Raw genomic sequence first — 27485 nt, forward strand, 5'->3', positions numbered from 1 at the left:
GCTCTCAAGCCTGGGGCGGGGTGACGGGTGGAGGGAAGGGGAGGGGCCCACCTTGGAAGCCAGTTTGTAGTCTGCATGGACAGACTATTCTTGGCCATGTGTACCCATTTTTGTAGTGTGTTCTGTGAATCTGAGGCATGTTGGAGGCTGACCTATGTGTGGGTGTATACAGCGTATCTGTGGCCCTGGTGGGCGTTATGTGTCCTCAACATGTTGTTGCACACCCATGGCAGGGCCTGCTTGAGCTTCAGAGCAGTGGTGGACATGGGGCATCATATCCCATGTCTCAGGACAGGAGGGAGCCCTGAGGGAGTCATTGGAGGACTTCCAGGCCGATGACTTCTCAAGACAGACATTCAGATAGGGATATGCAGACACTCCAGGGAGAACAGCCAAACTGGGGATTGGGAGCTGGAACAAAATGTGTACCAAGGTTCTTTTTTTTTTGAAACGGAATCTTGCTCTGTTGCCCAGGTTAGAGTGCAGTGGTGTGATCTCGACTCACTGCAATCTCCAGTTCCCAGGTTCAAGTGATTCTCCTGTTTCAGCCTCCTGAGTAACCGGGATTACGGGCACATGCCACCATGCCCAGCTAGTTTTTTTTTTTTTTTAATGGGGTTTCGCTCTTGTTGCCCAGGCTAGAGTGCAATGGTGTGACATTGGCTCACTGCAACCTTCGCCTCCTGGGTTCAAGCAATTCTGCCTCAGTCTCCCAAGTAGCTGGGATTACAGGCACCCACCACCACGCCCAGCTAATTTTTTGTATTTTAGTAGAGACAGGGTTTCTCCATGTTGGTCAGGCTGGTCTCGAACTCTTGACCTCAGGTGATCCGCCCACCTCAGCCTCCCAAAGTGCTGGGATTACAGGTGTGAGCCACCGCACCCAGCCTAATTTTTGTAATTGTAGTAAAGACAAGGTTTCACCATGTTGGCCAGGCTGGTCTTTAACTCCTGACCTCAAGAGATTTGCCTGCTTCAGCCTCCCAGAGCGCTGGGATTACAGGCGTGAGCCACAATGCCCAGTCAAAATGTTTTCCAAGGTTCCAAGGAAGGGGTCTATGCTAAACATCGGCCTGTTGGTGGCAAGCACCCTGTCTTGCGTCAGGGGACTTCCCTGTCTTTGGGCTGGGGCCTCCTGGCCTGATGGCACTGGGGCCACACAAAATGCCTTCGTGGTTCATCTTTGGCAGCCCCTTCAAATGTCCAGTCGAGGTTGGGGCTCTGGGCACAGGATCAGAAAGACTTGAAATGTTCAGCTAGAAACACTGCTGCCTCCACCCCAATTTGCCTGGCCATGGGGTTGCAGCCATTACCCAGTGGGGACAGGCCACAGGAGGGTGGGATGTGGGATCATGGCCACCTCCAGACGTGGACAGGCCATGGAAGAGACAAGTCATAAGATCGTGACCACTTTTGTTTCTAGAAGTCCAGTGGCAACTCCTTCCTCTTTCTTCCCTCCCAACCCCCTCACCCTGCCTGCCCGCCCTCCCCTCTTCCTCCCTCTCCACCCTCTCACCCTCTCTCCCTTTCTCCCTTGGGTCCTGATTGCCTGGTCCCAGATTGGAGTCCAGGATGGCTGCCTGCAGAAGAATGCCTCCTGGTAGGTTGGGGAAGGATGGATATGAGAAGTCACCCAGCTAAAGGAGACAGCCTAGGCAAAGGTGTAAAGATGGAAATCAACTTTTTTTTTTTTCTTTTGAGATGGAGCCTTGATCTGTCGCCCAAGCTGGAGTGCAATGAATGGTGTGATCTCGGCTCACTGCAACCTCCGCCTCCCGGGTTGAAGCAGTTCTCTTGCCTCAGCCTCCTGAGTAGCTGGGATTACAGGCGCCCACCACCACGCCCAGCTAATTTTTGTATTTTTAGTAGAGATGGGGTTTCACCATGTTGGCCAGGCTGGTCTCGAACTCCTGACCTCAAGTGATCCTCCCGCCTCGGCCTCCAAAAGTGCTGGGATTACTGGCGTGATCCCCTGCGCCCGGCCTTTGTGTTTTCTTTTTCGATTTGCTGCAACCCAAAACCGCCTTAAGACAGAGAAAACCGCAGTCCAGAAAGGCTCCCGAGTTCTGTAGATTCCAAAACAAGTTTATTGGACTCATTAACTTTAACAAATGACAAAGACACGCCTCCTCCACCTAACTCGTCCAACTCGCAGAAGCTCAGAGCGCTGGTTCCTGCTCTGTCCTCGAGGGCACCGGATCCCCACCCTCGGGCTACCAGATCCGCCCTCCCGGCTGTCCAGCAACTGAGCGCCCGGCGCTCCGCATCCAATCACAGCCCGGCCCCGCCTGCAACCCGCCCAGTGCCGGGTCCCTGGGTTTGGATCCACCCCTATTGCCTTTGCTCCGCGTGGCCACGCCTGCAGCCGAGGCCCGAGCCTGGGCTGCGCCTAACTGCCCCCTTCGCCCCGCCCTCGAGCCAATCACCAGCCTCGAATCTCCTCTGGCCCCGCCTCCAGACCCGCCCCGGCCCAGTCCCGGGCTTGGTTAGCCCAGGCTCCACCCCCGGCCCGCCCCGCCGTCGGTGCGCGGCGGTCTGGAAGGCGCCTCCTGCAGACGCTCTGAACTGCCGACCCGAGAGCTTCCCGCGGAGGGCTGGTAGTGGGAGCGGAGCGGGTCGGGCGGGGTCGGGCGGGGCCGAGCCGGGCCGTGGGCCGTGTGGGGGCCGGGCGGCGGCCGAGCCGGCGGACGGCGGGATGGGCTGCACCGTGAGCGCCGAGGACAAGGCGGCGGCCGAGCGCTCTAAGATGATCGACAAGAACCTGCGGGAGGACGGAGAGAAGGCGGCGCGGGAGGTGAAGTTGCTGCTGTTGGGTGAGAACGCGTCCCGCAATGGGTTCCTTAATTCCCAGCTCGAATCCCCAGACAAGGACTTTGACCTCTCATACTAGGGCTTCGAACTCCCAGACTCGGGCTGGCTGGGACCCCACACCTGGGCCAGGACCAGGGTTGAAAACTCTAGGTTGGGCTAGACCTTCGATCCGGCCCAGACTCTAGACCAGACCCCTATTTCATCCCAGACCTCCAAATCCAGTCAACAGTGCCCCAACACCCGCGGTCCAGTGCCCTGCTTGGCCATCCGCCCTTGCTAATCAGCTTCACAGAACTTCAGGGACCCCGCCATCCTCCTTACACTTTACCCAAACCCCCAGGATGCCCGCCACTTGTTCCCCAACCCTCAGGCTCCACTTGTTTTCCTCATCTGCGCCTTTTATTCCTTTTGGGCATGAGCATCCCGCGGAGCCCCTGCCAGGCCCCCTACCCACTCCCTCCTTCTCCCTCTGTGCCCCATCCCTAGTCTGGAATCTGTATCTTCCACCTGTGCGTTCTGACCCAAGGAACCTCTCGAATGGGAAACTGCTCTTGAGCCCGCTCTCCAACTGGAACCCCTTCAGCGAGCCCTGCTCCCTGCTTCCTGCCCTCCAGGTCCTTCTCTGCAAGCATCACTCCGGAAACCTTCTGCTGATCCTCCACTAAGTCCTCTTACACTCTGGCCTTCCCCAATCCTTCCACCTCTCCTGCACCAAGTGGGCTGGGCTAGGAGGAGGGAGCCCCGGATTGGAGAGGGCCTAGGCTGCCTTACGCAGAACCCCCACGGGGCTGGACTGAGGCTCCACTGGTCACGCTGTGGGAGGGGGCCAGGCCTCAGGCTTCCCAGGGAGGCTCTGCGGGCTCTATGTTTCCCAGTTTCGAAGGCCAGTCTGGGAAGTAGGAGAGAGTGTGGAGGAGTTAGGGTTGTGGTCGCCTCCAAGGCCAGGAAAGATGGTGGCTGCTAGAGGGGTGGGGGGAAGTGGAAGTGGTGAGACAGCCGACATATTGCTGCCCCTGCGGGTGAGCCCAAGAGATCTGCTAGTAGGTGCTGGGCTGCCCACACCCCTTCTGGGCTGCAAGGCCTGGGATGTAGCCTCTGAGAGTTCGGGGGCTTGTTGGATCTTGGGACCCTGTGAAGGGGGATGGTGGACTAGCTGAATGAGGAGTTGAGGGGCCAGCTAGGGGTGGGCCAGGGTGCCTCGGAGCATCCCAGCTGGCCTTTTGCAAAGACAGTGGGCCTACTGGCTGTCCCCATCCAGCCTTCCACTGGAAGTAGGGGTGGTGCCCAGTGGCAGTCTGATTTTGATTTGGGGGTTTTAGAGTTGGGGGAGGGAGGCCCTTGCAACAGCACAGCACCGTTGTAGGCTGAGTACTGCATGGGGGGGTGTGGCCCCTCAGCTTCAGAACTGTCATGGGGCTCCCAGGCTGTGAAAAGCAAGGCTTTTCGTGCTGGGCCTGTGGCCGAGGAACAGCATGTATGTTCATTATGGGCCCATCTGTTGACTGTCCCTGCGGACCCGGCCTCCGGGGCACAGCCTCGGAGGTTTCAAAATGGCATCCGCTTCGCTGCTGCCTCAGGGAGGAAGAGAAGGGGCGGGAAGGGGCGGCGGCCCAGCCTCCTGGGCTGCTTTGCGTTGGGCGCTTGCCTCTTCCTGTCTCTGCTGTGAGTGCAGCAGCGGCAGTGAGTGGGTGTCGACGCGGCGGAATGCCCATCGCTGCTGCTGCTGCTGCTGCCCGATGGGCCTGGGGAGGGCACTTCCGGTACCGCTGCCTCCCAGTGCCCAGCCAGGAGTCTCTAGCCAGCCTCTCCCTAGGCTGATTGCAGTTACTGTGGTGACTGAGGAAATGCGAGACTGGACCATAGAGCTGGGGGAACGTAGGGCTTCTGGCTAGTTTTGTGTCCTGACACCAGAAGGGTCCCTGATCCCACCAATCTTGCTCCTTGGAGCCCAGCTCAGCTTTTGGGCTAAGTCATGTGAGACTGGGCAACTCCTCCCACACTGGGCTGGCAGCAGCCAGGGATGCAGGGTCTGGCTTAGCACTTTCTAGCCTGGGGAGTTCACCCTGGGGTCCTGGCTTTCTGGCCTTTGCTTACTCTGTGAAATGGGCTTCCTGGGTTTGGGCCAAAGGAGTATCCCAGCTCAGGATGGGGAGAACAAGAGCCTCCTGGTGGTTCTTGTTGGGGATGTGGGTTGGGAGTTAAGACCCTGCAGTGTGCTGCAAAGGGCTCTAACCAAGCTCTGCCCGATATTGACGACCCAATCTGCCATGGCTGCCTGGGGAGGGATCCTGGCTTGAGCCATGCCTTTCCCATCTAGGTGCAAGGTGGTGATGGGAGCCCAGCTGTGGCAAGTTCAGAGTTCTGGGCGCCTGTCCCATGTAGCGGGAGACTTTGTCCAGGCAACGGGACTCAGGTTGGGCAACTGCCAGCCTTCCCTCCCAGCCAGAACCACACCTGCTGCCCCGCCTGCACACCGCCTCCCTCCATCCTGGGTAGCTCTGCCAGCAGGCGGGCACAGTTCTTGTCACCAGGGTAGAGGCTGATGTGGTACACACAGGCAAGAGAGTATTTCCTGACAGCTTGGTAGGGGGAACAGATACCAGTCCTGCGCTAGGGATGCTCCCCACTGCTACCCAGCTCAATGTGATTGACCAGCTAGGCCCAGGTGGAATCTGGGGCCCTGGTCTGGGCACTTAAGGGAAAGGAAGCCAGAGTGTGTGTGAGCGGGGAGAGTCTCTGATTTGGGATGGGCTTGTGTGGACGGCTTCACAGAAAAAGGAAACAGTGTCCACCACTGGCTCCATAAAGGCTTCAGAATGTAAACAGAGCAGTTCTTTCTTGCCCCTGGAACTTTGCAGAACTCTTGTTCCCTACTTGATTGTTCTTTAAAACTTTACTCCCGGATCACCTCCCAGGATCCTTCCTGGACATCCTCCTTCGACCAAGGCTGGTAAAACATCTAGCTCCCAGTGCTGTTGTTTCCCCCCTCAGATGCCTGGAGACTGCAGGGCAGGGCTAAGTCCTCTTCATTTCTGTGCCCAGCATGGAGCCTGGCATCTACTGGGTGCTTCTCATCTGTTTGATGAATGAAGGAAGTATCCTCTGAACCTGATTTTGGGTAGATAGAGGAGTAAACTGAGTGGCAGTTTGTGTACTGTGGTCAGGTGGCAAGGGCCCACAGGCCCACCACAGGGTTGCTGACCAGCATTGAGGGGACACTGAGAAAAGTTCTTCAGGCTGTTTCTTCCCAGCCCCACCACAGGCTATGCTGGCACCTAAGAGACAGTTCTTACCCCCCGCAGTGTGGAACTCCTGCTGAGCAGAGTGGCTTTGGATTCTTCCTTCCAACTCAGGCTTTTGGTGTGCTGCTAGAGGGCTGCTGTCTCTGACACTCCAGTAGCCACAGTCGAGCTTGAGCTGGCTGGTATAGCTGGGGCTGCCCTGCAGCCCTGGGGCTCAGACCAGAGCAGTGCTGTGAGGGTCCTGGTACTGGCCAGCACAGAGACTGCACATAGCAAGGGCTCAATGAAGTTTACCAAGAGAAGAAAGGGGGTTTTGTGACCTCTCTCCTGTCTGTGTCTCTGGCAAAGGACTGGCATACTATAGATGCCTAATGAGTATGTATGGACAGAATGAAGTGATTGAACATGTCCATGAACAGGGCAGAGCTCCTGGGAGAGGGCTAAGTATAATCCTGGGGCAGCCACTGGAGCCTGGTCTAGCTGGAGACAGATGGGAAGGGCTAGCCTGGGATTCTGGCTGGCTGGGTAGTGGGTTAGACTCTAGTGGTGCCTGTGAAGCGGGGGGCTTCCTGGAGGAGGCGTCTGCTGGGCAGCTGTGAAGGATGAACACCATTTGCCAGGGCTAGGCACTGGGGGGCAGAGGGACCAACTCGACAAGAGTACTGCAGCGGGAATACAAGACTTGGCCTGTATTCCCAAGAGCTTGGGTGGGTGTTTCCTGGCCTGGGGGGAAAGGGCCACCCTCCCTGGACCAGCCCATGGGGTAATCCAGACCTGAGTTCGAATCCCAGTTCCACCTATGGCACTGGCTGAGAAACTCAGCATCAGGTGAAGCCCTGGCAGGAGTCCTGCTCTCCACTCATAACCTGGGGGCAGAGTGCCTCCCTGTAGCCACAGGTGTTACAGGGACAGTCCACCAAAGCCTGGAGGTATGAAAAGTGGGGAGGAAGGCCAGGCGCAGTGGCTCACGCCTGTAATCCCAGCACTTTGGGAGGTCGAGGCAGGCAGATCACCTGAGGTCAGGAGTTCAAGACCAGCCTGGCCAATGTGGTGAAACCCCATCTCTACTAAAAATACAAAAATTAGCCGGGTGTGATGGTGTGAGCCTGTAACCCCAGCTACTCGGGAGGCATGAGAATCACTTGAACCTAGGAAGTGAAGGTTACAGTGAGCCGAGATAGCGCCACTGCACTCCAGCCTGGGGGACAGAGCAAGACTCTGTCTCAAAAAAAAAAAAAAAAGAAAGGAAGAAAGGAAAGGAAAGAAAGAAAAAAACTGGATGAGGGACCCACTGCTGAGAGTTTGGTGAGAAGGAGTCTCCCATCCTAGAGGCTGCCTGGCCCCGGTTTGCGGCCCTGGGGAACCCCCTCCCCTGGCCTCAGGCAGCTGTCCACAGCAAGTGGGGAGCCCAAAGCGTGCAGATAGTTGGTGCCAGCAGGAGTGACAGACTGCCCTGGGGACCTTCGACCTCTGGGGGTCTAGGTTTGGAGATGTGGTAGGGCCCTGGGTGCCAGGTGGCCAGTACCCACCCAGGCTGGCCTCCGCCCCTACATTCTACCCCAGCCCTCTCCTTCACTGCTGGAGCTCATTAGCACTTGAATGGGGGGCGGGGCGGCTTGGGCCTCTGAGTCTCTTCTTCCCACCCCTCCCCCAGGCTTGGCGGGGCTTTGTCTGCAGGAACAGGCAGGGATGAAGCTCCCACACCAAGGAGTGAACAGGGGTCGAAGCCATAGCTGACCCCCTCTGCCTGCATCCTGCCCAGTTCTGCTAGGCTCAGCCCCTGCCTGTCACGCCAGTGTCAGCACAGCCAACATGAGGTCATACCTCTAGGGCAGGAGTGAGACTAGGTCCTTCAAGGAATACCTCTGAGCTGAGAGACTAGGTGAATCAGGGCAGCTGGAGCTCAGCTGGGGACATCCCAAACAGGGTGGGGGAGGGGAACCCCAGACTGAGGGCAGAGAAGGTGTGAGGACAGAGGGAATGAGCTGCTCTGCTGTGGCTGGAGGTAGAAGTCAAGCCAGTTGCGGGACATGGGCTTCCATGTCAGAAGCCCTGAGGCAGCATCACACCACCCACTATGTGTTGGAGCCTAGGCTGCCGGGTGGGGCCTGGGGATGGTCCAGGACCCCTTTGACCCCAGCTTGTCAGGCGTTGGCCCTGGGTGGCCTGAGAGGTAGGGTCACTGAGTGGCATCACTGATGTCCCAGGCCCTTGAACATCTGTTTGCCTAGCAAGTGGCAGCAGGTAGTGCTGAAGGTGGGGTGTGGTCAGATCCCAGCAAGGTCCATAGGCCTCCAGAACTGCAGGGGTGGGGCAGTAGGTGCACTTGGGGCTACTGGGGCCACAGGCAGACACACAGGTCCTGTATACTCTGCCCTTGATCTCAGTTCTTGGTCCCTGGCTGTGTCTCCTCAGTCTGTCTCTAAAAGCCACCCATTCACTTGGCGGGAACAGGATGGAGGAAGCTTTGTCCACCCAAGCTCTTAGCCACTGAGGAACTAGGGACTCCCCCCACCCCACCCACAGCAGAGGAGGAGACTGTCACCCCAGAGCCTGAGTGCAGCCTCCCCTACATCCCATTGTACTGTGGGGGAAGGCAGGACTGGGCAGATGGGGGCAAGGTACAGGCCAGGGAATAGTCTCATCTTCCCAGCATCTCAGGCCAGGAGTCCTGTCCTAGGAGTTCAGTGAGGAGGGGAAAGGGGTCAGCAGGTTCTGGCCAGGCCACTGGTGATGCACCCTGCCTAAGAGTGCTCTGCAAGGTGCTTTGGGGAAGGCAAAAGATTGGGCCCTTTGATGGTGTCCCTAGTACCTGATGCTCTCAGGCAGCCCTTCCCTCAGCTACAGGTGCAGGGTGGGGCCCGGTCTGCCCAGCCCCACCCGGCCCTTCTAGCCTGAAGCTCTTGTTCTTACTAAACCCCAACCCCACCCTCACTCTGATGTTACTTTTTGGGGCTGTGGCTGCTCTTGGTGGCTGGGGAGGAAGAATCTTTATGGAATAACCAAACATTTGCTGGGATGGTTTTTCTGTGTCGGCCTCTGTGCACATTTACAAGGCTTGAAAGGTAGCACCACACCAGTCTGAGCAAAGGCCTAAAGGTGGGGTCATCTCAGCCTTGTTGGGAGAAGATATCCTTATGGCTTGGAGGAATCTGGAGGCTCCAAGTCTGCTGACAGCCTCAGGATATGCAAAGGAGGTGTTGGCAGCACCTACTGTGTGTGCCCCAGGCGGAAAGGAGGAGGTAGTGAAGTCTGCACGACTTGGCAGGGCAGGGCTGGGCCTCTCGGGGAAGTGGTGTCCACACCAGAGGAAAAGGAGGAAGCAGCTGGGGGAGGAGGAGCCCAAAAGAGGAAGAGGCCAGAGGGCTGCCTGGTGCTAGGGTGGGGGTGAGAGCCCAAGGGCCCCCCAGGGCTTTGCCAACTGGAAGGGTCTAGGAGGTGAACACTTGCCCAGGCTTATCTGTGCACTCCTGTGGGCCATTCTAGTGGCGGTCACTGAGGTGGAGCCAGTCCAGGTAGTTGTCCCCAGCAACCGTCAGGCCCAGGATCCCAGAGAAGGTGGTGCCTCCGAGAAGGATTCCAGGCCCCTTCTTTGGCCACAGGAAGTTGTGGCTGGGAGAGGGACACTGGCGGGAGGGCTAGCAGGAAGGCAGAGGGCCGCTCTTAGATTCCCGAGCGGCCATTGCTCTCCAAAGCCGGAAGGCCAGCCACAGGCTGAGATGAATGCCTGGAAATGCAGCAGCAGCCCTGAGATGAGCTCACTCTGGATTTCCCCTGCTGGGGGCGGACAAAGGAGCCCTTGCCTCAGCCTAAGGATTCTCTCCTAACAGCACCTACTCACTGGGTCTAGGGCTGCATTCACTGGGCCTATTTCCCCTCAGGTGATAACCACAGCTGTCTCTGATTGAGCCTTGACTGTTGTGTGGAGCTGAATTGTTCATTATCTTGTCACATTTAATCCTGTGAGGCTGGGACTAACATTCCACCCATTTCACTGATGGGCAAACTGAAGCTCAGGGATTTTATGCACTTACACAAGAAACAGAGACGCCAGGACATGACCCATGTGGTGGCCAAGCGCTTGCCTCCAGCTGCCATGGCCCCTTAGGAGTCTGTGCTGGCTGGAAGTAACGGATCAGGCAGGACAGCAGGCAGACGGTGTGGGTGCATGTGTGTTCTGCATGTGCCTATGGGCCCTGGCTCCCGGGCCTCAATTCCTCTTTTAGGAGACGGAAAGGAAGCTGTCTGACTTGGAAGGTGGGACCCAAGACTGTGTATGAATCTTTCTATAGCCATGTGGTCATGGGGGAACCCCCTGCTTTTTTTTCTTTTTGAGATGGAGTCTCACTTTGTCGCCCAGGCTGGAGTGCAGTGGCATGATCTCCGCTCACTGCAACCTCCGCCTCCTGGGTTCAAGCGATTCTCCTGCCTCAGCCTCCTGAGTAGCTGGGACTACAGGCGCACGCCACCACACCCAGTTAATTTTTGTATTTTTAGTAGAGATGGGGTTTCACCATGTTGGTCAGGCTGGTATCGAACTCCTGACCTCAAGTGATTCGTCTGCCTCGGCCTGGCCACAGCTGCACCTTTTGACTTCCCGCCTTTCCTCCTAGTCCATATCCCCTCACAGTGATGCTCAAGTTATAGCTGGCAACTTAGGACTTCATTCTTTCCCTAATATTATGCTTGTTTTCCCACAAGCCCCAGTCTTAGACTGAGACCAAACCTGGGGAAGGTTCAGAAGCTATTGAAGTGCATGATGAGGGCCCCTGAGACTGGGAATTGTCCAGAGGAATAAAAGGAAAGCTTGTTCCTTAGGGCTCCACCGTGAGTACAGGCTCATGTGTGATGCTGTGTGGCAGCGGAATGTGGCCATGGTGTCGGCTGATGACTGCATGATAGTTGATGAGGCTGGTTCCTCTTGCTCCTTGACCTCCGAATCTCAGTGTTGTGGCCTAGTGGGGCCTTGTCCTCTCCTGTAGGGGTTCCTAGGGGTTTTGCTGTGTTGCCAGGTCAGGCCTTAAGGGGCTGAGGGGGCTGAGGGGGCTGAGGGAGGCTTAGGAGAGCCAGAGCAGAAGCGTCCAAGCCTCTCTGGGCCATGAGTGAGGCCATGCACAGAGTAGAGACGTGTGCATCCTCATGGCCACCGAAGACTCTGGGTCCCAGAGGGTCCAATTCCTTACCGTGAGACCTCAGACTGGCCTCTTCCCTCTCTGTGTCCAGTACTAGAACCTGTAATGCTGTGATTCTTTTTTTTTTTTTTTTTTGAGACTGGGTTTTGCTCTTGTTGCCCAGGCTAGAGTACAATGATGAGATATCAGCTCACCGCAACCTCCGTCTCCCAGGTTCAAGTGATTCTCCTGCCTCAGCCTCCAGAGTAGCTGGGATTATAGACATGCGCCACCACACCCGGCTAATTTTGTATTTTTAGTAGAGATGGGGTTTCTCCATGTTGGTCAGGCTGGTCTCTAACTCCTGACCTCAGGTGATCCGCCCACCTCGGCCTCCCAAAGTGCTGGGATTACAGGCGTGAGCCACCACGCCCCGCCAATGCTGTGATTCTTAGCATGGTCTCCTGGCCTGTGGACACAAGGACAGCTGCTGGTTTGGGTTGGGCCCTGAGGCAGTTTGAGGTGACTTTGAAGATCTGAGGGATGCTACTCAGGGCAGGCCTTGGGTCTGGCACCCTCCCTCAAGGGGTGCATTTCATAGATGTGGTCTAGGCTCCCGTTATCTTTCCCAGAGTCCACTGCTGTGAGTCAGAAGGGAAGAGAGGTCATTCAGGTGCCTTGGGAACAGCAGAGGGATGCCTGAAATGAAGAGGCCTCTGGGGAGACGATACCAAATGGCCCAGCTCCACATGATCTGGGTCTTGTCCAGCACCTCCTGGCTCCTGCACAGAGCAGTACCTGGGGCCTGAGGGGCCAACGATGAACAGGTCTGGAGCCTCCTTTATATCAGGCCAGCCTTCCTCACCCGGTGCCTGAGTTTCCCTCTGCAGTGGAAAGGGCTCCACTGAGGGAGACACACCGTGCCCCAGAAAGCCTTTCCCATGTGTGGGCAAGACCTTAGGCTTCAGTTTCCCTAACACAGAGATCTCTGACTTGGCAGTAGCAAGCCAGGCCCCGGTTGGCAGTGCTCCCCTTAATGGGCACTGTGAACCCCTGGAAGCCGCTGGAGGCAGCCGAGTTTCAGAGACTGGCAAGAGGGAGGTGTGGAGTCCGCTGGTCTGTTCAGGCATCCGTTATAGGGCCATGCCACACACACGGGTGGGGGTGTTGCCAGTCCCTTTCAAGACCTCGAGTCCCTGCCTCCCAGTGCCGGACCCGTGCTGAGCCTCCTCGGAGGGAATGAGGGGGGGGCCAGAGAGCAACACCTGGAGGAAGGAAGAGACGCCAGCGGCGGGGCTCAGAGGGCCTTTGTCTGGCCGGGCCTCTGCCCCTCCCTCCCGTTGCCATGGTTTCTGTGTGTGCGGAGTCTGCAGGCTGGGGGCTTCCCAGGGACAGGCTGGTGGGTGGGGCACCTTCCCCAGCCTCCCCTGGCTGTGGCTGCTTTTCTGAAACAAAACGCTCCCCAGTGTTTCCCAGCCCCCACCTCCTTCCATAGTGTCTCTGGCTGCCGGGCGCCCCCTGGTGGTGGCGGGACCTGGGTCCCTAGGACTGCAGGGGACGAAGGGGTGCGCGGGATCTGAGAACCACAGGCTGAGCTGGAGATGTGGCGACTTCCTGGGATGACAGTAGGAGGTGGTGTCTGGGCTGCCTTTGTGGTGGGCTCAGGACTACTCCCACCTGCCCCACCATGTCCCACTGGGATAGGCTGGGGAGCTGTGGCAGTGTGGGCGGGCCTGGTGCTGTGGGTTTGAGCTGGGCTGCTGCCCAAGTCTACCCTGTGGTCCCAGCCGCTGCTGCTTCTGAGAATCTCTGCCCTCGGGCCTGCCACGTCAGCTGGCCGCTCTCCCTGGCCCCACGTGTTCTCACGGAGCCCACCAGTATGGGGGTTCTCTCCAGGGAGGTCTTCTGCCCGGCTTTCTGGGTGTGTGGAGCCAGTGAGCAATGTCAGCAGTGAGGCTCCTGGGCAGGAAGGAGGCCCCAGCTGTGTAGGAGTGCCCGGTTATACGGAAGGGAAGTGACGACACAGAGCGGAAAGCCAGCAGAGGAGCCAGTAGCTCTGACTCCTGTCCCAGGTTATGCTGAGTCCCAGCAGGGAACCACCACAGCTCTGAATCAGCCTGTTAGCTGCTGTCCATTGCTCTTCATCTGCTCTTTATCTGAAAGCCTTCAGAAGCTCTCCTTCAAATGAGATGATCACAGCAGTCTTCTCTGCAGGTTGCAGGAAATGAGAGGTTTGGGGAAATCTGTACTCTTTCAAAAGGTAGAAAAATAGTGATAACTTTTACCTACATGCCCACCATGTGCCCCACACTGTGAGAAGAGCTTTGCATTTAATCCTTACCCATCTCTCAGAAGGAGACAGTGTTGTCCCATTTCACAGATGAAGTGCCAGAGAAAGGGCAGGAAAGGAGCTGAAGCTCTTGGGGATCTCAGGAAGCATCAGAGTGGACATCGGGGCTGTGGCAAGTCTGGACCTCCTTCTGGGAGAGGATCTGAAAATGGGAGGTGAGCTGGCTGGCCGCTTGAGGCTTAACAGCTCTGCCCAGGGGAAGCTGGAGCCAGAAAGGACAGCAGCAAGTCCCAGCCTCCCAGCAGATCAAAGCCTATTAAGGAGTTAGAGGGTCCAAGATGAACAGATGCTGTGACTTGAATGCTGGGGCCCAGAATAAGCGTCAAGCGACCAGACCTGTGGGCCTGTCTCTCCTGCTGCAGGGGCCCTGCTGGTCTTGTTTGCGCAGGTGGAGTGGTACTGTCTCCCTTCTCTCATCGGTTCCCTCCTCTGGGGCTCAGCACTCCCAAAGTGGAAGCAGATATTCTAATGCAGAGCAGCTGCCACCACCCAGCACATCACTGCGATTACTGCCCACCTGCTGTGGGCCCAGCAGCTGCATCACAGGGCAAAGGCTGCAGAGGTTTCTTCCTTGGTGGGAAGAGGTGTGACTCAGTGGGGATATCAAGGCCACCCCAGGAAACCTCTGCAGGCCTCTCTAGGGATAGAGCACTTGGTGGAGCCCTCTGCGGGCAGGAGGGGCTGACTCATGCCACCTTCTATTGCCTCAGTTCCCCTACTCAGCATCTTTGCAGAAATCTGGACTCAGGCTGGACACGGTGGCTCACTCCTGTAATCCCAGCATTCTGGGAGGCCGAAGCAGGTGAATCACTTGAGGCCAGGAGTTCAAGACCAGCCCGGCCAACATGGTGAAACCCTGTCTCTACTAGAAATACAAAAATTAGCCAGGCGTGGTGGCACATGCCTGTAGTCCCAGTTACTGGGGAAGCTGAGGCAGGAGAAACGTTTGAACCAGGAGGCAGAGGTTGAACTGGGAGGCAAAGGTTGCAGTGAGCCGAGATCATGCTATTGTACTCCAGCCTGGGCGATGGAACGAGACTCTGTTTCAAAAAAAAAAAAAAGAAAAACCTGGACTCAGCCACTCCTCAGAGGCAGGTGGGAGGGGAGCTGGATGCATGCAAAACTCACAGATAAGCCTCATGCCATCTTACCTGGTAGGGGATATCCATCAGGTCCTGATGGAAAGGGGACCCAGCCAGAGATGTGGAGAGTGAGGCTACTGCCACAGCTGCCAGAGCACTTAGCCTGTGGGCTGCCCGAGAGCTCTTCACCCTACCCATTCCATCCAGATGCCATACTGGGGCTCCACCCACCTCTGCTCCTGGCCCCCTTCTCTGCTGGAGCTGCTCCTGGGCTGTGCCCCTGCCTCTGTCCCGTTGTTCCCCCTGCTTCCTGCCTGACTGCCAGCACCACGCCCTTGTCCTGCCACTCACTACTTCCCGCCTGAGTCACAGCTGCTGGAAAAACAAAGAGACCAGCCTGAGTCTAGGGATAGAGGCTCCATGACCTTGATTTGCTTACCTGTCAAGTGGAGGTCTTTTTTCAGTGACCCCTGCTGGGGGTAGAGAATGTTCTCTTAACATTTAAGAGGCCTTAGGAGGGGAAACTGAAACTCGAGGGGGACAGGGAAGTGGGCCCTCCCGGGGCTGGGGCAGGGAGCAGATATCCTGGCTTCTAGCATGACTGGCTCTGTGCTGCCTACCTCATGTCTACCAGGTCTAGCTGCTGCTAGGAAAATCAGATGCAAAGCAAGTTTGTACCCTTATCACTGCCCCTCAGCAGGGTCGCAAAGCGGCCCACATCACCTACTAAGAGTGGTCAAAGGGCCAGACCCCCTCTTCACTCCCAGTGGCCAGATAGGGAAACTAATGCCTCAAGTGGGCAGGAGTCCTGAAGTCACACAAGAGGGGGCAGCTTTCACCCTAGACCTCAGGTTCTCCGTCCCCTGGGTAGCTTCCCTGCTGAGTCTCGGCTTGCCTCATTGGGGACTGCATGGAGACTCACGACTTGGCATCCTTGGCCTCTGCTCCTTCAGTTCCCCCCATCCTGGCTGTGACTGGCTCCTGGTTCTTCCTCCTGCTCTGGAGGAGCCAATGGGGAGGATAGTCAGGTGGCTACTGCTGCCTTCCCTGCCCCAGTGGGTGCTTTGAGCCCCAGGGGGATGGGCCTTAGTGATGGAGCATCACTGTGAGGCTTTCCTGGGACCTTTCCCCATGTCCCCATCGGCAGGTGGAGGAGTGTTAGTATGGAGATCCTGGCTGCCCCTCTGCCATGCACTGCCCAATGGGGAGGGAGTGGTGCTGGTATATGCCCCGGTATACACCCCAGTGAAGATACTGGGCCTGGTGCCTGTAGTGCCCAGGGGCTAAAGCAATAGAGGGGATTGCTGCCCCAGCCACGGCGCCCCAGTCTGCCCAGGGCCTGCACATTTGTGTGTCCACAAGGTTGTGCAACCATCACTGCTATCTAATTCCAGAATATAATCACCACCCTTAAAAAGAAACCTCATACCCAACTAGCTGTCACTCCCCATCTCCCCACATCCCCTCCCCTCATCCTGGAAAGCAGGCCTGGGACAGTCAGAAGCTCAGTGATTGCAGATGCCTGGTGGCATTTGTGAGGAGGGCTCAGGCCCTTCCCCTCAGGGTGGTCTCTGGCGTAGGGGGCTGAAGGTGGGCAGGGGCCTTGGCACGGCCTGCCACCATGTCCCAATGCCTGCTGCTGCTTGTTGAGCGCTGCACACATGGCCCAGAGTCTGCCTGGGGAGACAGGGAGTGAACCCAGTGCCAGGTGGACTGTGTGGCTCCACTGCAGTACCAGGCACTCAGGACAGTTCTAGGAGGGACTGCGTGGTGGACAGGTGCGCTCCCTGCAGAGGGGACTCTAACCTGTGACCTCAGCCTCCCTGGACCTCAGTTCCTTCATTGGTTAGAGCGGGGTGAGAATGGAACCTACCTCCCAGGATTGCTGTGGAGATGGCAGTTGGTGGGTGTCATTGATATAGAGCAGCATCCGGCACATGGTGAGCACTGTTTTCATATAGCTTTGCTGTCGATATTGCCGATGTTATTTTTTTTGTTTGTTTTGTTTTTTGTTTTTTGTTTTTTTGTTTGTTTTTTGAGACGGAGTCTCGCTCTGTCGCCCAGGCTGGAGTGCAGTGGCCGGATCTCAGCTCACTGCAAGCTCCGCCTCCCGGGTTTGCACCATTCTCCCACCCCAGCCTGTAGCTGGGACTACAGGCGCCCGCCACCTCGCCCGGCTAGTTTTTTTTGTATTTTTAGTAGAGACGGGGTTTCACCGTGTTCGCCAGGATGGTCTCGATCTCCTGACCTCGTGATCCACCCGTCTCGGCCTCCCAAAGTGCTGGGATTACAGGCTTGAGCCACCGCGCCTGGCCACCGATGTTATTGTTACTGCTTGTGTTTGTTTGTGTGTTAGCACCTTCATTCTTCTGAGGTAGTTTTGACCAGCCCCGAGGGATACTGGTGAGGTTGGCCCGAGTACCCAAGTTTGACCTCTGCACAGACCTCACTGCCCACCCAGCTAAGCTGTACGGAGGAACAGACGTGCCATAGTGATCAGAATTGAGACACTGTGAATGGGGCATGGGGCACATATTCCCAGCAAAGAGAACAGCATGAGCAGGGCCCTGGAGGTGGCTACAGGTAGTACCTGGCAGCTGCAGGTCTGACTGGCAGTGATGGGGCAGGAGCAGAGGGGTCTGGGAAGAACAGCAGGGCCCAGCTGGGGGCCATTCGACCTGGAGCACAAGACAGCCAGCAGCAAGGGAGCAAGGTCAAGGTGAGGCCTTGCCTCCACTCCCTCTGGCCCCCAGCCAGGGAGTTGGGTGGCCCTCCTGGTCCTTCTTCACACAGACTCCCTGGGTAATACAGCCTCCTGGGCTGCACTTCTCAAGATCTGGCTCTGTTATCTGGGATGGGACCTGGGAGTCTGCTTTTTTTTTTTTTTAGACCAAGTTTCGCTCTTGTTGCCCAGGCTGGAGTGCAATGGCATGATCTTGACTCACTGCAATCTCCACCTCCCAGGTTCAAGCTATTTTTCTGCCTCAGCCTCCCGAGCCTCTGGGATTATAGGCACCCGCCACCATGCCCAGCTAGTTTTTGTTATTTTTAGTAGAGATGGGGTTTCGACATGTTGGTCAGGCTGGTCTCGAACTACTAACCTCAGGTGATCCACCTGCCTCGGCCTCCCAAAATGCTGGGATTACAGGCGTGAGCTATCGTGCCCAGTGGAATCTGCCCTTTTAAACACCTCCCCAGGGCATTGTCCTGCAGAGTCTTAGCCACATTTTGAGAATGGCAGGGTGGACCTGGCATCATGGGTTCCCTCCACCCTCTCACCCTTCTGAGTCCTGGCTACATGATCTTAGATCAATATTTTATTTTTCTGAGCCTCAATGTCCTCATCTGTAGAATGGGAACAGAAACAGTATCTTCTGTGACTAACACAGGAGAGAATGCAGCAAATCTCAGTACCAGCTAAGGAGAAATATGGGCCAGGGCTGTACCAGGCCAGGGAAAAGCTTGAGTCAATATGGGCGTGTGTGGGTGTGGGTGTGTGAAATACATCGCAGGTCTCCCAGATTCATGAGTCAGTACGTTTCTGTGTTATACTGTAGGTCTCCCAGATTCTAGCCTTCTAGCCTCCATCTGCTCAGGGCAGACCTGGGTGCAGTGAGCAGAGGGCGGGGCATTGGGCCATGTCCAGAAAGCTGAAGTGTGACGCTGTGCTTCTGCTTAGGGCCCTGGTTGCTAAGGCTGAGAGTGTGGGGAGAAGAAGGGCTGCTACCCTGTTGGATGGAGTATACAGGGCATCTTCCTGCCAGCTCTGCCCAGGGTACCATATTGGCATGCACCAGCTGCACAGGTTGGTGAGCCTATGTATGTGAGAACAGGTTGACTCCTTTAGGTCTGGCCAAGTCTCCAGCCAAGACCCCTGAACTCAACCAGGACAATGGGGAGCCATGGTGGGCAGCAGAGCTTGTGGGAGGCAAAGGCCTGCAGAGAGTCTGCCATGGGGCACAGGTGCTCTAGGTTACCTTGACCACTGTGGCCTTGCCAGCTGCTTTCCTGGTAGCTCAACTGCCCACCAGGCCCAGCTGCCTCCATCTCATGGTGCAGCTGGTGGGATGGTTAGTTCTGCTTCCTGGGCTACAGGTGTCTGGGCATTTGTTCTGTGCCTGTGGAGCCCCTCTGGGCCTGCCCCCTGACCACCTGTGCCCTCTGTTCCAGGTGCTGGGGAGTCAGGGAAGAGCACCATCGTCAAGCAGATGAAGTAAGTGCTGTCTCCCAGAGGCAGTGCCCAAACTCCAGCTTCCCCTCTTCATCCTCTGGGCCTGTACTGCCCCCGACTACAGGCCCAGCCAGTCTTAGCCAGGCCCAGAACCTTCTCAGAGGCAGTCACTTATCTTCAGGTCCCAGTGGGTCAGGGGCAGTTTTCCCTTCTCTGAAGCAGGTCCCAGCAGCCCCAGGCAGCTGTGGGAACTCCCAGTGCCCTGGGGACGCTAACCTTCCTGGTCCCTGGCTATCAGGATCATCCACGAGGATGGTTACTCCGAGGAGGAATGCCGGCAGTACCGGGCGGTTGTTTACAGCAACACCATCCAGTCCATCATGGCCATTGTCAAAGCCATGGGCAACCTGCAGATCGACTTTGCCGACCCCTCCAGAGCGGTATGTGCCCTCCGCCCCACCCTCTCCCACCTCCCAAAAGGTTTCAGGGTGGCTGGGTGTGGTAGCTTATGCCTATAATCCCAGCACTTTGGGAGGCTGAGGCAGGTGGATCACCTGAGGTCAGGAGTTCAAGACCAGCCTGGCCAACGTGGTGAAACCCCGTCTCTACTGAAAATACAAAAATTAGCCGAGCATGGTGGCACGTGCCTGTAGTCCCAGCTACTTGGGAGGCTGAAGCAGGAGAATCGCTTGAACCCAGGAGGTGGAGGATGCAGTGAGCCAAGATCGCCCCACTGCACTCTAGCCTTGGTGACAGAGCTAGACTCCATCGCAGAAAAAAGAAAAAAAAAAAAAAGGTTTTAGGGCAAGTCTCATCCTAGGGAATCCAAGAATACCCTAGCCTGGGCCCCATTCCAGAGGTTTCCCTGCCTCTGGCAGAGTGGGGGTACGTTCCTTCAACTGCCTGACCACCCGCCACTGTGCCCAGGACGACGCCAGGCAGCTATTTGCACTGTCCTGCACCGCCGAGGAGCAAGGCGTGCTCCCCGATGACCTGTCCGGCGTCATCCGGAGGCTCTGGGCTGACCATGGTGTGCAGGCCTGCTTTGGCCGCTCAAGGGAATACCAGCTCAACGACTCAGCCGCCTAGTGAGTGCTCTGAGGGGCTGGGCAGGGCAGGGGCTGGGGGAGGACTAAAGGCTGGACTGGTGGGCCTGAGAACCCCCAGAAGGACACTGCTGGTCTTTGCTCATGAAACCGAAGACCATTAACCAAGGCCCTGGTGTTTTTTGGTTTGGGGGGTAGGTGGGTGACACGTTACTGAATGACCAGAAGGAATGACAGGCAGATGGCTTATACAGTACATCTCTTCCAGTTGAGTCTGATCTGTCTTGACGTACGATCTTCTAAAGAACATTTGCGGCCGGGCGCAGTGGCTCACGCCTGTAATCCCAGCACTTTGGGAGGCCGAGGTGGGCGGATCACGAGGTCAGGAGATCGAGACCATCCTGGCTAACACGGTGAACCTCGTCTCTACTAAAAGTACAAAAAATTAGCCGGGCATGATTGCGGGCGCCTGTAGTTCCAGCTACTTGGGAGACTGAGGCAGGAGAATGGCATGAACCCAGGAGGCAGAGCTTGCAGTGAGTGGAGACTGTGCCACTGCACTCCAATCTGGGCAACAGAGCGAGATTCTGTCTCAAAAAAACAAAAAGAAGGCCGGGCGCGGTGGCTCATGCCTGTAATTCCAGCACTTTGGGAGGCCGAGGCGGGTGGATCATGAGGTCAGGAGATTGAGACCATCCTGGCAAACACGGTGAAACCCCGTCTCTACTAAAAAGACCAAAAAAAAAAAAAATTAGCGCCGGGCACGGTGGCTCAAGCCTGTAATCCCAGCACTTTGGGAGGCCGAGACGGGCGGATCACGAGGTCAGGAGATCGAGACCATCCTGGCTAACACGGTGAAACCCCGTCTCTACTAAAAAAATGCAAAAAACTAGCCGGGCAAGGTGGCGGGCGCCTGTAGTCCCAGCTACTCGGGAGGCTGAGGCAGGAGAATGGCGTAAACCCGGGAGGCGGAGCTTGCAGTGAGCTGGGATCCAGCCACTGCACTTCAGCCTGGGCGACAGAGCGAGACTCCGTCTCAAAAAAAAAAAAAAAAAAATTAGCCAGGTGTGGTGGTGGACGCCTGTAGTCCCAGCTTCTCGGGAGGCTGAGGCAGGAGAATGGCGTGAACCCAGGAGGCGGAGCTTGCAGTGAGCCAAGATAGTGCCACTGCACTCCAACCTGGGTGACAGAGCGAGACTCCATCTCAAAAAAAAAAAAAAAGGAACATTTGCTGCCACCTGTTCTGTGCCAGGCCCTGTGCAAGGCTTCAAGGACACAGTAATAAGTGGAGCAAAGTCCCCATGCAGTGACAATTTAGGATGTTAGTGAAAAGGTAGAGGTGGGGTTGGCCCAAAAGCAGGATTCTGAGCTCTAAAGGAGAGTCAACCAGGGGAGGAGTGGATGAGGGGATTCCAGGCAGGGGCATAGCATGTGCAGCATCCTCGGGGTGGTGGAGAGCTGGCTGTGCTTGAACATAGGCTGTGGAGGCTGGCTGGCGGGGGCCACAGGGGAAGAAGTTATCTGGGAGGTGACAGGTGTGTGTGTAGGTCAGAGCCCCTGGACCTCAGCTCTGACCCTCGCTGGCTCTGGGCTAAACCCAGGACTCAGCTGAGGAATTATAAGGGGTCCCAGGAATCCCAGAGGCATGACAGGTCTGCACCCTTTCCACAGTTCTGAACTCCTTCCCTGTAGTATCTGTCATGTACTCGGACTGGTGGAGGGTGCTGAGGAACCCACGGGGAACAGGACAGACAGGCTGATAGCCATTGAGGATGGCTGCAGGGGACATCCACAGGCTTTGGATGGTGTCACCAGATAGGCTGCTGTCCCTGTACTCTAGCCTTCCCCGATCTCTGCTTAAGCCAATCCCCTCTGTCTGGAACACCCTTTTGCTCCTATTGTTCATCCAATCCTGAGCCCACCCAGAGGGTGGATTTCAGCAAGGGTGGGTGGGAGTAGGAGGGTCCTAAGCCCTGTCCCAGCCACATGAACAGCCTCCTCCTACCCTCCTTACATGGCCTGAATGCTCTTGTGAATATGTACCCCCTACAGGAGCTGTGGAGTCACAGTCAAATGCTGTGGGAGCCCCCAGGCCTCACCACTGCCCCTCCCTGAGATCTCTGGCCCAGCCACCAGCGAGCTTGGCGGTCAGAGCAGCAGGGACCTTGGTGCCCATGATACGCAAAGGGAGCAGGGATAGAGCCATCTCCAGGCCACCTCCCGCTTCTCCATCATTCTCTTGCTTCATTCTCCAGACATTAGGCACCCACTGTGTGCCCAGCACAGTTCTGGGAGTGAACACGGGCTCTGCTCTCCCAGGCAGGTTTATGCCTTGACAGTTCCCCCCGGGGATGAGTTGCGGATTGGAACACCACAGGAAGCAGGGCTCCTCCAGCCCCTCTTCACAGCAACCCTCCAAGACTGCAGTGAGGCAGGGGGTCCTTGGGGCGAACCCACCTGTTGGGGAAAAGGGAGAGGCTGGTGTGGAATGCACCATGGTGCCTCCACATTGAGGGCTCTGGCAGAAGGGGGCGGGGCGTGGTATGCAGGTCACAGCACATGCGTCATGGTTCCCCATGGCCCTTCCTGTTTTTCTGTTTTGTCCCTGCTACTCTGAGATCATTTCCCTCTGGCCTGGTTTGGCCTGGTTGCTGGTGGGAGCCAAGGGCCGGCCCCAGCAGCCTTGCCCCAGGAATAAGAAGTCGGCTCTGGGCAGCAGCCTGGAGGCCTCGGACCAGCCTCCGGGGCATGGCAGGGATATTGAGGCAGGCAGCAGAGGTAGGACCCTGCAGGGGTAGCCTTGATACTAATTAAGGGAACCTGGTAATGAGGAGCCCCTGGGACCCCGGCCAAGCAGGTGTCTGTGCCCTCCCCCTGAGGAGCCCAGATTTCATTGGGTACTGGACAGAGTCCACTGGGCCTGGCAGGCCCTAAACTGTCCAGCACCACATTGAGGGACCGCACCAGGCTGCTCTGCGGCTAGTGCCGTAATTGCGCCCATCCTGAATCCTTCACTGAAGGACTAATTTGCCTCCTCCCACCCTCTTTGCCTATAGCCCCAACATCCTGGATCCTGACCGAGGCAGGCCTGGCTCAGACCCTGGGTACTAGATCTTGGCTGGCTAGCTGTCCACAGAGCTGCACCTCCTCCCATTCCCATTCTACAGGTGGGAGGCTGGGGGCTCTGAGTTCAGGTTTCTTCATCTGAGCAATGAGGTAATGCAGGTAGGGGTTAAAGAAGCAAGGGCTGTGCCTAGGCCGGGCGCGGTGGCTCACGCCTATAGTCCCAGCACTTTGGGAGACCGAGGTGGGTGGATCACCTGAGGTCGAGAGATCAAGACCGTTCTGGTCAACATGGTGAAACCCCATTTCCACTAAAAATACAAAAACTAGCTGGGCTTGGTGGCTCGCGCCTGTAGTCCCAGCTACTCAGGAGGCTGAGGCAGGAGAATCGCTTGAACTTGGAAGGCGGAGGTTGCAGTGAGCCAAGGTCAGGCCACTGCACTCTAGCCTGGCAACAAAGTGACACTCTGTCTCAAAAAAAAAAAGAGAGAAAGAAAAAGGGAAAAAAGCAAGGGCTGTGCCTGAGAAATGGCATGGGAGGGAAGGGACCTCTTCCAGCTGGCCCAGGGTCCAGGTAAGGTGGCCCCATGTTGGCCCCCACTGACCCTCCCACCCCCCACCACCAGCTACCTGAATGACCTGGAGCGCATTGCACAGAGTGACTACATCCCCACGCAGCAAGATGTGTTACGGACCCGCGTAAAGACCACGGGGATCGTGGAGACACACTTCACCTTCAAGGACCTACACTTCAAGTGAGCAAGCATATAAACAGGTGGGAGGGGCAGGACCTGCCAGCCTTTGGGGTAGCAGAGGCAGGGGCTGGTCCAGGATCCCTCAGCCCCACTGAGGTTTTGCAAGGCTCACATGTTCTGGGCAAGCACATCCTCACCACCTAGTGAACCAGCAGTCAGGATCCATGCCACCTCTGCCAGCTGTTCACAGCCTCTGCTGCTCCTGCCTGATGTGGCTGCAGCCTGCCTGCTGTCCAAGCCCCAGGCCCAGAACCAGGGGTGAGGTGGGCAAGTGTGGATAATTCCAGATGTCAGCCAACCTGGGAAATGGGGCAGAAAGCCTCCCCCAGCACTCCCTTCCTGGAGCTAAAGTGATCCTATATCTGCAGGATGTTTGATGTGGGTGGTCAGCGGTCTGAGCGGAAGAAGTGGATCCACTGCTTTGAGGGCGTCACAGCCATCATCTTCTGCGTAGCCTTGAGCGCCTATGACTTGGTGCTAGCTGAGGACGAGGAGATGGTGAGAGGCTGAGAATGCTGCAGGTGGAGGCAGCGGGCTTAGGGAGTGATGGCTAGTGTTGACCTCGCTATTCTGCCCCTAGAACCGCATGCATGAGAGCATGAAGCTATTTGACAGCATCTGCAACAACAAGTGGTTCACAGACACGTCCATCATCCTCTTCCTCAACAAGAAGGACCTGTTCGAGGAGAAGATCACACACAGTCCCCTGACCATCTGCTTCCCTGAGTACACAGGTGTGGGGACTGTGGGGACAAGGCCTCCAGAGGGTTGCTGCTTGTCCCCAGTAGCCCCTGGTGACCAGGTGGCCCTCAGGCGCCCCCCACTGGACAGAAGTGTAACCTTAGAACATTTGCAGGGGCTGGTGCCTCACTTAGGCTTGTATAGTTATGTGTGCACATGTGGAGCTCTTAACGCACTCAAGCATGTACCCCTGAACATGTGCACCTGGGCATCCTCCTTCACACAGTAGGGTACCCCTTTGCACATCTGGCACGTATGGGCAGCCACACACATTGTCATATTGTGCACATGTGTACACAGGTTGTATGCCTGGCCATCCACACGCACAGACCCTTGCTGCACATATAGGATGGGGCCTGCCTGCCACACATGCAACACAAGTCTTCACCATTTTCTCTTCCCCAGGGGCCAACAAGTATGATGAGGCAGCCAGCTACATCCAGAGTAAGTTTGAGGACCTGAATAAGCGCAAAGACACCAAGGAGATCTACACGCACTTCACATGCGCCACCGACACCAAGAACGTGCAGTTCGTGTTTGATGCCGTCACCGACGTCATCATCAAGAACAACCTGAAGGACTGCGGCCTCTTCTGAGGGGCAGCGGGGCCTGGCGGGATGGTGAGCCAGAGGGGCTGTGGCAGGGAGCTGGGGAAGAACTAAGCGGGCCTTAGTTCTGGGGGTGGGAAGGTGGGGGTGAACCTGGAGGGGGAGGGGCAATAGGTGACCAGGGGACAAGGGAGGAGGAGGCACAGGGTGTGAATCAGGAGGTCAAGTGAGTGGGGTGCAGGGCATGGAGGAAGTCATACAAGCAGGCCCAGCCCAGTGGTCCAGACAGAAGGGCCTGGCCTTGCCCTGGGACAGAACCAGAGGCTATTCTGATGTTACCTGGAGAAATCTCACCTCCTCACCCACCAGGCCATTGGCCGAGCCTGGGCCAGCGGAGCCCAGCCCTCCTGCCCACTACCACCAGCTCCGTGCACACCTCCAGCTCTTGCCCTCCAGCCTGTCTGAGCTTCCTGGGCTTAGGCTGGCCCCACTGGCCCTGGTGGAGGTGGGGATGACTCTCCCAGTGCCACAGACTCCCCTCCCCCATGTAACCCAGCAACAGAAGCTGGCTCCTGGGCGGCAACTGTGTCCCTGGTAACAAATGGGTAGGAAAAATGGAGAAGGGTCATTGTCGAGGGAGGTGGGAGAGAGGCGCGTCCTGGCTGCTTCCCGATCCATGCTCTGCTTTCCCCCCACCTCCAGGGCCACCGCCAACTCTGTACCCCCCAACCCTTGAAGAAGATGGGGGCAAGAAGACCACGCTCCCCGCCTGTTCCCCTGGCCGCTTTTCTCCTCTTTCCTCTCTTTGTTCTCAGCTCCCCCTATCCCCTCAGCTCCAGATGTAGGGGAGGGGTTGCCACGGGCCTCCCTGTTTGAAGCCTGCCCTTGTCTGAGGTGCTGGTAGTGGCCATGGTACCCCCTTTCTGGGCATCTGTTCTGGTTTTTAACCATTGTCTTGTTCTGTGATGGGGGAGGGGGGACATGCTGAGTCTCCCAAGGCTGTGTCTGGAGGGGCCCCTGCTTCTCCAGCCTGGACCCCCAGCTTTGCCCAACACCAGCCCCTGCCCCAGCCCAAGTCCAAATGTTTACAGGGAGCCTCCTCCTGCCCAGTCCCCTACCCCCCAGCCGCTCGGAGGCCCCAAAGGAAAAAGCACAAGAAGCGTGAGACGCCACCATTCCTGGAGACCACAGTCCACCTACTCATTCTCCTAGCTTTTTAAAAAAAAAAATGAAAGTAAAGGAAAAAAAAAAAAAACTGCAAATCTAGAAAACTTTTTAGAGGAAAACTATTTAAAACTATCAGATCCTGACCAGCAACCCCTCCAGCCCCCCTTCCAAGTGACTCCGTGCCTTGAGTGTGTCTGCGTGTTTACACCCATCCCTCTGCTGGCCGCCCCTGTGCGAGCCGCAACCCTGCCCTGCCCTCCACAGAATTGGGTTCCAAGGGCTGTTCCAGACAACTGCCAACGTCACTGAGGACCCTGCCCCAGTGGTCCTGGGCCCAGGCTCCATTAACCTAAAATGTAGCTCCCTAGCGCTAACCTAGGAACCGCCGCTGCCTGCTGGGGGGCCACACCCCTCATTCCCTTGTCCCAGGCCCGGGGCCTTCAGCGTTGAACACTTCCTTGCTTTTTTCACATGTTTTATGGAATTGTTCACCTGGTTTGAAATAATAAAATGTAGAAAGAAAAAAAAATACCGAGAACTGATGGGTATTCTCTCCCGGGGCAGAGGCCCCGGCTACTGTGCCAAAGTGATGGTGGTCTTAACCTCCGTCCTCAACCTGGCCCTGACTCAGCTTTCCGGGCCGTCCTGGAGCCCGAAGCTCTGGGCTTCATTTCTCCCACCTGGACTAGGCAGCATACATGTGGGGGCCATGTGTCCCCACCTTCCCGGCACTCTGCAGCTTTGGGTCTCGGGCAGCTGGACTGGCTTCTAAGGGAACTGTTGTAAGGTGCTCTTCCACACCGGGAGCAGGAGGGGTGTCCGGCACGTCTCTAACGCGGAAGGAGAAAGTGACTTACGACTTGGGTACCAAAGCCCAGAGAGTGTGCGTTGCCAAGGCCACACAGCCAGGTGGGCCGCATGCAGTCCTGGCTTGACTAAACAGAAGGCCAGTAGGGGCCTTGAGACATATTCTGAAAGGTCCCTGCCCCAGAGGGCCCCCGTCAAACCTGAAGGGTAGTGACAGACAGGCCCCGTATTACCATGTGATGGTTGCCACAGGCTGGGCCTGGGGGCTGCAGATCATTGAAGATGGAAAGCTCCCTGAGGCTGTGGGAAGGGCCCGCGCGTTACTAGGGAAGGGAACTGCAGATGACAAGGCTGGTGATGCTTGTGGGGCGGGCCCTGAGTGCCATCGCGGCGCCTGGACCTTCTACCATGGGCAGCAGGAGCAGCCGCGGCCTGAACGTGGTCGGGGCGGGCTGGGGGAAAAGCCGGCCTCGACAGGGTGGGGCTCCGGGGTTAACGCCTCCGCCTCCGGCCGCCAGGGGGCGCCGCCGCCCGCGCTCGGCCCTGTCTGGCTGGTCACGGAGGCTGACGTCAGCGGGTCCCGCGGAGGCC

At 57.1% G+C, this 27485-nt stretch overlaps 1 protein-coding gene and 1 long non-coding RNA gene across 2 annotated transcripts; one reads left to right on the top strand and one right to left on the bottom strand.

Moving 5' to 3' along the window:
- The first annotated feature begins 2306 nt into the window (after positions 1 to 2306).
- GNAI2 (G protein subunit alpha i2) lies at positions 2307 to 26590 on the top strand. The gene is made up of 9 exons (XM_033208261.1): positions 2307 to 2813; positions 18767 to 18809; positions 19066 to 19207; positions 19695 to 19855; positions 23503 to 23631; positions 24000 to 24129; positions 24212 to 24365; positions 24778 to 24992; positions 25623 to 26590. Exons 1-8 carry the CDS (start codon positions 2696 to 2698, stop codon positions 24966 to 24968), a joined length of 1068 nt encoding a protein of 355 aa, XP_033064152.1. The 5' UTR covers positions 2307 to 2695; the 3' UTR covers positions 24969 to 24992; positions 25623 to 26590.
- On the bottom strand, positions 26066 to 27485 carry LOC117081797. Its single transcript, XR_004436286.1, has 2 exons — positions 27128 to 27485; positions 26066 to 26917 (listed from the first exon to the last, which is right to left on the bottom strand). It is a non-coding gene; the product is annotated as an uncharacterized LOC117081797 (long non-coding RNA).

This window comes from Trachypithecus francoisi, unplaced genomic scaffold (assembly GCF_009764315.1).
Source record: "Trachypithecus francoisi isolate TF-2019V2 unplaced genomic scaffold, Tfra_2.0 Lachesis_group0, whole genome shotgun sequence".
Lineage (NCBI taxonomy): Eukaryota > Metazoa > Chordata > Mammalia > Primates > Cercopithecidae > Trachypithecus > Trachypithecus francoisi.

Bases quoted from the DNA above. Each gene is read 5' to 3' on its own strand.
- GNAI2 (XM_033208261.1), top strand. From the start codon at position 2,696: ATGGGCTGCACCGTGAGCGCCGAGGACAAGGCGGCGGCCGAGCGCTCT. The intron at 19,856-23,502 runs GTGAGTGCTCTG...CCCCACCACCAG, and splicing joins CTCAACGACTCAGCCGCCTA to CTACCTGAATGACCTGGAGC. The intron at 23,632-23,999 runs GTGAGCAAGCAT...CTATATCTGCAG, and splicing joins TTCAAGGACCTACACTTCAA to GATGTTTGATGTGGGTGGTC.